Source organism: Scyliorhinus torazame, chromosome 8 (assembly GCF_047496885.1).
Source record: "Scyliorhinus torazame isolate Kashiwa2021f chromosome 8, sScyTor2.1, whole genome shotgun sequence".
NCBI classification, from domain to species: Eukaryota; Metazoa; Chordata; class Chondrichthyes; order Carcharhiniformes; family Scyliorhinidae; genus Scyliorhinus; species Scyliorhinus torazame.
This window is the reverse complement of record NC_092714.1, coordinates 98,947,857-98,957,912: the sequence shown is the minus strand read 5'-3', so window position 1 is coordinate 98,957,912 and position 10,056 is coordinate 98,947,857. Positions and strand designations below refer to the sequence as shown.

Sequence of the window (10,056 nt, the reverse complement as noted above, 5' to 3'; positions counted from 1 at the left end):
TTACCTGCCTCACTACTGTTGCTGATTTTCTACTTGGTTCAATTGCTCTGTTTTATTACCTTTACTCTCGAGTCGCCAGGTATCTTTATGATACCGCCACGAGGTTCAAGTCCGAGTAATGATCAATAACCCAGTACACCGATTAGTAAGATTCAAATCAAAGCACATTTATTATACACAGTAATCGCTACTCATGCACAAATTCTACGTCTAAGCTACTTCTACGACTAACAGGCCTATACTTACCTTTGGACTGGCCCACCAGGTCAGGGAAACAAATGGCCTTTCGTTCGGGTTCTGATTCTGCGGGATTCGAAGTTGGTCCGGATTTGTAGCTAGGAGCACCTATCTCGTAGCGAGCGTTGAATTAAGACTTACTTTGTTCGGGGGTCACTGCACCGGTCACGGTCAATGTTGGTTCGTGTTTCTGGGTGACCCGGGCAGGACGTAGAGGTGAAGAGAGACCGATTTGAACTTGGGGCTTAACTCTTATAGTCCCCAGGGGCTTCCCGCCTTTCGGGGCGGACTCTGTACCTGGTCCCAAGTGATTGGACTTTGTTCCAATCGCTTGGTTCGATTTCTCCAATACTGGAGCGGTCTGCACGATGCAGCAGAGTATCACCAATACCAGCAAGGATTCTATTACGTAGGACAGGGAATACCAGGTTATAAACATGTCACACCAAGATGGTGCGGTGTCGCTGGTGACTGGGCTCTGGGTACTGTGGGGAAATGAATCATTAACGGCTGGGGGGGCTTGAGGTCATGGGGTTCACGTTCACGCGCAACCAAATGTCCATTGTGATGATGAACCATCCGAAGGAAGTCCTCATGGTTCTTCTTCTTTCACTTCTCTTCTATTCTCTTCTCCGGTCCTGGAGCTTCTGGAGTTCTGTGGAATCAAGCATAGTGTCTGTAATTATCTTGGTTTAACACCTCATATGATAGCCTGTCTGTCCTTTAGTGCCAATTACTCCCTTTATAATTGGCCACTATCTGTGACTCCCTCATTATTTTTTCTTCAAAAAACGAATTTTAGGACAAGACACACTTTCAAATAATGAACCAGTGATAGCCGTCTCGCAGACTGTGCGATTTACCATCCAAATGTTTCAGGATGTAAATAGCATGTGGTTGGCAACCTAAGGGTTACCTGGAACAAAACAAAACCTTTTGAACGAAAATTTCCAAAATGAGGTGTGTATGGGCCGCGACGGCTAAGAGTTGGATGGAGTCCCCGGGTAGGACGGTGACGAATGTGATATAAAATAGTTACTTTAGAGTTACTAGTTAATGTAATGTAGAAATAAGCCACTTTGATTTTTGCAGTTAGGGACAAAGGAATTTGAGACCGCATGGAAAAAGCAGGACGAGGTGTGTCTATGAGAGTGATGCTTCATTGATAGGGGCCAGAGAAAGGGATTGGAAGTGAGCCAATCAGAATAGATTAAACAGGTCAGGAGGGACCTAGGCTGACCTATGTCCGTCGAGTATGTGAAACTTGATACCATTTGAACTGATTTTGCAGAGATCCCTTTGTCTGTTAGTTCAGTCGTTTTCTGGAGTGTAAGAGGCAGGATGTCCTGTTACATTTCTGTAAGATGATTCAAGCTTGCAAGCTAAATAAATAACTTCTGTTTACGTGCGAATCCGTCTCAACTTTTATTGAGGCCAGACTGACAGAGAAAGAAATTTGGAGATCAACATTTGGTGCCGAAACCCGGGATTTCTCAGGGCGATCCTGTTCCAACTGCGAAATCAGAATTAGACTGATTATGAACAGGAGGACGGGAACAAAGGGCCCTCAATGTAGAAATGGAAAACGACCAGCATTGATTGTTCCCCTCTTCTTATCGTCTGATTAGTCTGGTCACTCACGGTTGGCACAGAAAGACCGCCTCGACGAAATCACAGGTCAGTCTGGGGATTAGCACTTTAATTGATGGGATTTCATATTGTTGTTTCGGCTTGGGTTAGGGTTTTGGGCTGATGGGACTTTAAATAATAAAGGTTCAGTCTATTATTAGGGTTCAGAGGCTGATTTGACTTAAATAATAAAGGTTCAGTCTATTATTAGGGTTCAGAGGCTGATGTGACTTAAATAATAAAGGTTCAGTCTATTATCAGGGTTCAGAGGCTGATGGGACTTTAAATAATAAAGGTTCAGTCTATTATATGGGTTCAGGGGCTGATGGGACTTCAATAGATGGGGGTTCAGTCCAGTATAACTGTTTTTAAATCTGAAGATGGTTCAACTCTATGTGTGAGTGTTTTAAATATATAGTTGATTAAGCTAAAATTGTCTCCTTGGACTGTAAAGTTCCGAGGTCTAGTTGAGATTGTGAGGTTGAAGCAGAAGTCTCTCAAAGGGTTAACAGCAGCAGGCGGAGTTGAAAACAGACAGTGCTTCTCACTCAGGCCTTGAGATAACAGCAGCAGCCGTAGTGTAATCGGATACCTTTCCTTTGAGTCAGTGAACACCAGCAAAGTTACATTTTGAATTAATTAAAGGAAACCAGTGGGTTTCTCCACCTCTTTGATAAAAGTTATTATTTTCGAAAGCAATTGATTGAAATTGCCAGAATCTTAAATTTTACTTACTTGAAATAAGGTTTATCTCATTTTATCTGGAGATTAATAGAAACTTAAAGAAGATCATGGACACCATTTTAAAAAGTGTCAATCTGGAGATGATAATTGATTTTGCTAATACTTATGATAGTTGATTTTGCTAATACTTATGTGTATGTAACAGAAAAAAAAACTTGTTAAAAGAAAAAATTGTTAAGATAAAGAAATAATTAAGTTGTAAATGTTATACAAGTTTGTGTTAAGCAAATTGTAAATTTAGTTCTGAGTTGAGATCAGAGCTAAGCTTGCAAGTTGCAGTAATTCAATTTGAATTTTCAAACATTTTTAAGTTTTAAAAAAGAAGAGAGCAAATAGAGAAAAGAAGGACACAGATCTTGAATGCGTTGAATAGCACATTTCAAAGGCCCATAAATCTTTCTGTTATCTTAGACCTAAAACCTAGGAAGATTGATGAGCCATAGGAATGTCTGGGGCGTTTTAATGAAATCTACCGGGGGCAGTCAGGCGATTTGCTGTATCAAAATGGTCAGAATTCCCCTCAATACTGTGCTATGTTAATGCATTGCCTACCACCTTCTGTGGTTACTGCTGTGAAATGTAATAACATGAATTGGACAGAGAACGACCCTTCCCAGATGGCAAGGGCAGTCAGATTTTACTGGAAGGAGGGTGTAGGCCAAGAAGGAGGCTCAGTTACAAAGGTTAAGACTGAGTATGGAATGAAAAAGGATGATCTGCGATCCCAACAAGCGGCAGAAATGGTAGTTTACCAGCAGGAGCTCCAATATAGTGACTTTGGGTGGGTGGATCAGCGAAGAGGAGGATGAGACAACAGTGCTATATTTCTATCACCCCCCAGTGGTGGACGTTAGACATTGAACAGCCACTATCACTGCATCACGTTACCCTGGCCTATGACAGAACTGGACGAAACAGGGAGTTGGAGGACAAATACTGGCCATTACTTGAGACCGAATGGCCAGTCAAGGTTACAGCCACAGTCACGGGAAAAGAAGGTACAGCCGATTTTGTTACAATATCACCACATTTATGGCCACAGTCAGCTTCGGTAAGCCCTCATATTACACGTCAGGTCCATGACCAGTACCATGCCAGGGATATGGGGCGAATGGTCAGCATCTTACCGCAGCTCGTCAGAATAGGTATGAGATATGCCTTTTGAACAATCCACGTCTGACATTTAAATACTGTACCACTATCAATCCAGCCTGTTTTCTTAGTGGTCCCCCTGTCCATGAAGACGCACCTGGCCACGACTGTTTAGCCTTGATTCAGGAAACTACCACAATAAGGGGCGATTTGAGTGACATTTCGTCAGAACAACCTGACATGATTATGTGTGGTCAAATATCCCACCGGGGTTTAGTTAATGACCTACTGCAGGCCCTCCTTCTGCCAGCGCAGATTTCCGTTATTAAATGCGCTGCCCACACGAATGGTACAACCCCAGTTGACGTTGGTAATGAACGAGCAGATTGTGCAGCGCGCACAGCCGCACAAATTCAGCAAGTGATGGTGCCTAAAATGTTAAGTCAGACTAAACGATCTACTATGAATGTGTCTGCTTCTGACAAGCCAATGCCAACCATCCAAGACGTCATAAGGTTACAGGAGGACGATCCTGAGAGTGATAAACAAATGTGGAAACGGTTAGGTTGTACATATGATTCTGTTTCCTCTTTATGGACCACGCCTGCACATCAGACTTGTATGTCTGATGTACTGGCTTTATGGGTCATCGAATGTGTACACTTTGCAACTCATTGTGGGGCTCGGGGGACTAGTGATTTGTTGCTGGACACTTGGTGGCACCCTAAAATGCAGGGGTTGGCCCAAAGTATCAGTAATCGGTGTTTGATTTGTCAGCAATATAACACCGGAAAAGGTATCCCTTGTGGGAAGGGGCAAACCCCGTTGCCCAGTGGTCCCTTTGAGACGCTCCAAATGGATTACATTGAGTTGGAAAGGTGTCAATGTTATAAATATGTTTTGGTCATTGTGGATGTGTTCAGCAGATGGGTTGAGGCGTATCCGACTATCTATAGTAAAGCTGTTACTGTGGTTAAAGTCTTGATGAGGGAAATCATTCCCCGGTACGGTATACCAGCTCAGTTAAGTTCTGATAATGGGCCTCATTTTATTGGACAAATTAACAAGGAGTTTTGCTCCCAGTTGGGCATACGCCAGCAGTTACACTGTGCTTACAGACCACAGGCAGCCGGGGTGGTTGAAAGACACAATCAGACCCTCAAAATTAAATTGGCTAACTTAAGAGCAGACACGGGACTGACATGGCTTAAGTTGCTCCCCGTTGCCCTCTTCCAGCAGCGGGTTACACCTGCGGGACCAGCCCGGCTCTCTCCCGCCGAGATTCTCTATGGCAGGCCTCTTAGAACTCCTTGGAGCCTGCAGGTTCCCAGACGGGTTCAGTTTCATCAGATGACTGAGGAAATGACCACCTATGTTCTGGCCCTTACGCAAGTGCTCAAGGAACTCCATGGCCAAGTCCGCGCGGCTCACCAGCCATTGCCCCCAGTACCTAGCTCACTTTCAGTCCAGCCCGGTAGTTATGTAATGGTCAAAAATTGGACTAGGAAGGGGTCGGAGCCGCGATGGGACAGGCCCTTCCAAGTTCTCCTTACCACCCCCACAGCAGTTAAAGTGGAGGGGCGAAGTGCTTGGGTCCACCTACATCACTGTAAATTGAGCCCATCTCCACTACTGTAAAAGGTCGGATACTAACCTGCCTCCCTTCTCCAGTGCTATTTTACAGGTGTGGAGCATGATGGAGTGGCTACGCATCGTCTGTCTGATATTTGGCCTCACTTCGCTTGGCGTGTTATTGGCGATGGACATGGAAAAGGGGAATATTATGTATCTGTGTAGCCCCAACCAATCTACAAGGATACATCACCTATGCACAGGTGATGTTCTTCACTGCCCCCATATACGAGGACATGGTATCGACTCATGGAAGGTCATCAAAGTTAAGGAGAATGCGGGAGTCATGAAGCAGCTGCACCGGTCCCGGCGATGGGAAGGGAACATTATATGGACATTGCCTTGTTTTTGGAATACATGTAAATTTGATTTTGGATGTGTTAAAAGTGGTACAATAAAGGTAACATCAGGCTGTCAGAAGAGTGTAGGAAGAGACCATGAGAAAGAGAAAGGGACTAGAGAGAGGACGGGGCGTGTGAGAAGGGAAGTACAGCTAGAACGTAGGTTACCGGGAGATGCACTTAAGTTAATTAAAGGCCAAACTGAGGAAAACCCGGGTAGTATGAATCTCTTCTACCAGATTTACCACCGTCTGTATGGCCAGGGACGGGTTGTCTGCTACCCAAACCCCGCAGCGGTGTCTAGGTTATTTTCTGTTTCACCGCTTTGGGGCACTCCCCAAACGGTGGTTCATTGTCAGCGTTCCGAGCCATTGCCCGAGCACGTCACTCTTCCTTACGATCCGGATTCAGCACCACCGGCTATTTGCCTTCCCCTCCCTCGGGATAATTCCCATTCACAGTACGATAGGCTGCGACGGTGGAGGGCGTACAGACCTAGCCACTTCACTCCCAATAGGGATTCCCGGTCGTACGAGAATTGCTTCAGCAGTGAAGGATATGGCTGTTTGCTGGTAGAGGTGGACACAAATATAACATGTCTGTTTCCCACCTGTACGGACAGGAGGTGCCATATCACCCAGGCGTCTGGCCAATGCGTTTGTTATAGCACCACTTGCGTTCCATTGAACGCCGGCCTCCAGCTCCTTTGTGGCTGGGCGAATGTCTCTCATATCACTGTCGGGAATAGGGCTTTCCGCATTGCTGGGCGGCCCGAATGGGCATTTCAAAATTGGATAAACTGGGCTACTGGGAGGTCCTTACGCAACCGATATACTGATTGTGATGCTAGTCTCCACACGGAACAAGGATACTACTTTTTATTTAATGGTACGGCGACCAACGTTTTGTCACCCCATTTCCCCGCCGAATTGCTATAGGGACTCTAGTCCCTACCACAGTCCCCTGCCCTTCGGCGTGGAACCTGCATAATCAGTTAGCACGCCGGGCAGTCTCTGCTGAATTTTGCGAGAACTGGAAAAAACCTCAGGTTCTTGCACCCAACCGGGGCCACTCAGCCGGGTGGGGCATTCTGAGCGTATTGACACTGGGAGGTGTGGGGGGTTCCTTGGCTGTTAGTGATCGGAATTATTTTATTTGCGGCCTTACCATCTTGGGAATGAAACCTTGGGAGCCCTCGGGGCAATAACTAAGGAGTTGTCTCAGCTACGGTTGTTTGCAATGCAGAACCGGTATGCTCTTGACTATCTTCTGGCCCGTGAGGGTGGGGTATGCGCCATAGTACAGGGCAAGTGTATTATGGGGATTCAGGACTTGACTGCTAACATTACTAAATTTATGGATCGTATACGGGATCACTTGGACGGGATGCAGGATCCTGACTCTTGGGGTAACTGGGGATCTGGAGGATGGAAGGACTGGTTGATAAATATGGCCATGTATCTAGTGGTAGCTATCGGCTGCATCTTTGTGGGCCTGGCCATCCTTAAATGTGTGATGGGTAGAATGCTGGGTGCACTGGATCAGATCACCGCCCCAATCACCGAGAAAACAAATTTAACTGTTAAAATCCATGAGGGTGAGGCAGATGAAGGGGGGCTAAGACAGGAATTGGAAATGCAGCGACGAATCTTTTTAGATGAGGAACCGTAGCTATAGATTGGATAGTTCGGTTATCATGGAATGATAAAAGGAGGGAATGACGAATGTGATATAAAATAGTTACTTTAGAGTTACTAGTTAATGTAATGTAGAAATAAGCCACTTTGATTTTTGCAGTTAGGGACAAAGGAATTTGAGACCGCATGGAAAAAGCAGGACGAGGTGTGTCTATGAGAGTGATGCTTCATTGATAGGGGCCAGAGAAAGGGATTGGAAGTGAGCCAATCAGAATAGATTAAACAGGTCAGGAGGGACCTAGGCTGACCTATGTCCGTCGAGTATGTGAAACTTGATACCATTTGAACTGATTTTGCAGAGATCCCTTTGTCTGTTAGTTCAGTCGTTTTCTGGAGTGTAAGAGGCAGGATGTCCTGTTACATTTCTGTAAGATGATTCAAGCTTGCAAGCTAAATAAATAACTTCTGTTTACGTGCGAATCCGTCTCAACTTTTATTGAGGCCAGACTGACAGAGAAAGAAATTTGGAGATCAACAACGGCGACCAATGCCGTGTCTCCCCTACCCGAGCGTAGCTGACCAGAGGGGGGGTTCCCAGGCAGGGGGGGTCCCAAGCTGTTTCTCCACTGCCTGAGCAACCGACAAGAACGGGCAAGAAATGTAGTCATCGTGGGGGGGGTTGCCGTATTGGTTCCTTCCTTGAACCAGAAGAGCAGTTATGAATGGGGGTCTGTGGTATCTGTTGACAGACGAGTTCCGCTGAACTGGCGTCTGGGACCTTTACAAGTCTCTGTGGGCAAGTCCTCAGGGGTTTCGGCCGAAAAGGCATGGGGCCGTGAGAAAAAATGTTTTCCTGTCTGACAAACAACATTTAACAAACTTACAAACAATGTAAAACATGCTGCAGGTTCCATCAGAAAGGACACCGTTTCTCCCAAGCGGTTCCTTTAAAACATCATCCGGACACCTCAGTTATTAGTTGCGAACAGGGTCGCAAAGGGGTTCTCGTTTTGGGAGTCAGACTCAAGGTCGTCATCTTCTCCCGGATGCCAAACTCTTGAATGTATTAAGGTTGATAGGGCTACATGGTATGATTTGGGGTCGCTCTCGTCATTCCGGACGAGTCTGTATGAGTTATCTCTGTGCCAATAGGTGGTGTCTAGTTGTGTGGGGACGGAATCGGGGTCGCCATTGTGGGTCGGTGGTCGGTGGTGGGGTTTGTTTAGGAAAGTGATCATGAAGGGATCACTTGAATCGTGGTCAGATTCGCTGGGTGTGGGTCCGGTTGCATGGGAATAGTAGGGAGGCGTGCTGTGGCTATCGTCCGAGTCACAGTCGCTGTCTCTGCTGCTGCAGTCGGTGGGCGTTCCGGGGCGGAGTGTATATTTTGGGGGTGGAGTCGAGGTCGAGTCCGTGGCTGGGCTGGACTTGTTGGGGGATGGTAGGGTTACGTTGGCTGTGGGCGGGGTGTGGTGTGTTGCGTCGGGCATGACGTGGTGTGAGTGGTTAGACTGTGTTCCATATGCCTTCTTCTGGTTGATATGGAACCACGCAGTCTTCCCGTTGGGATACTTTATCTTGTATACGGAAGGGCTTACTTTGTCCGCAATGGAGTACGGACCCGAGTACTTTGGTGACAGGAATGTGCTGGGGTTATATACGGAGAGCATGACTTGCTGTCCTGTACTGTACTCAGTCGCATGCACTGTGTTGTCGAAACAAGCCTTGCTCTGTTTCTTCCTTGTGCCCAATTTCACTGCGGCTGCTAGCTGAGCCGTTTTAACATTATTCACTAATTGCTCTACTGCTTTCTCGTGTGTGAGGGCCATCACTTCAGGGCTGGTCAAGTCTAAACCTAATAAAAATTCTGTGCCTTTCATGGGGCGTCCGGTCATGAGGGTGTGTGGGGTGTAACCTGTGGAAGTTGAAATTGTGTTACGCAGAAACATCAGCGCAAAAGGGAGGACTGAGTCCCAAGTGGTGTTGTTTTGCTGGACCATTTTTCTGAGGGTGGATTTTAGGGTCTGATTCATGCGCTCCACGATACCACTCGGCTGTGGGTGGTATGCTATGTGGAATTTTTGGGTGATGCCAAATATCATGAGGACGTTCTGCATGACACGGCCCGTAAAATGGGAACCTTGGTCGGATTCAATGCTGCGGGGGAGTCCCCATCTTGTAAAGATGTGGTGGGTCAAAATCTTGGCTGTGGTTTTTGCAGTGTCTGTTCTGGATGGGAATGCTTCCACCCATTTTGTAAACGTGTCTATCATCACGAGTACATATTTATAACCATTCCTGCAAGGGGGCAATGGTCCTATAAAATCAATCTGGAGGTTTGTCCAGGGGCCATTAACGGGTCGGGTGTGGCTGAGTTGAGCCTTTTTGGCGTATCTGTCTGGATTATTCTGGGCACAGATAAGACAATTCTCGATGCAGTGATAAACAACATCCTTTAAATTCGGCCACCGACAAAGCTGCTTGAGGTGGGCTGTAGTGGGATCGATTCCCTGATGTCCATGACTGTCATGGAACAAACAAATCAGTTGATTCCCAGCCTGTTCAGGAACCACATAAAGGGTGTCTTTTAACACCACACCGTCATGTGTGGTCAGAGCATTTTTAAATCTCTCATAGGGAGCTGGATATTTTCCTTTTACAATCTCCCTGAGATTGCTGTTCTGCTTCTGGGCCTCCACTAGATCCTCGATCTTTGTCTGCGAGACCTGAACTGCACTCACTGG

The 10,056-nt window shown here is 46.4% G+C and overlaps 1 protein-coding gene across 1 annotated transcript; it reads left to right on the top strand.

Moving 5' to 3' along the window:
* The first annotated feature begins 1,259 nt into the window (after positions 1–1,259).
* LOC140428008 (uncharacterized) lies at positions 1,260–7,784 on the top strand. The gene is made up of 2 exons (XM_072513956.1): positions 1,260–1,914; positions 5,374–7,784. The coding sequence occupies exon 2, from the start codon at positions 5,396–5,398 to the stop codon at positions 6,611–6,613; it is 1,218 nt and encodes a 405-aa protein (XP_072370057.1). The 5' UTR covers positions 1,260–1,914; positions 5,374–5,395; the 3' UTR covers positions 6,614–7,784.
* The last annotated feature ends 2,272 nt before the right edge of the window (positions 7,785–10,056 follow it).

What these genes read in the sequence shown, in the direction of transcription:
- LOC140428008 (XM_072513956.1), top strand. Translation starts at nt 5,396, where the DNA reads ATGATGGAGTGGCTACGCATCGTCTGTCTGATATTTGGCCTCACTTCG.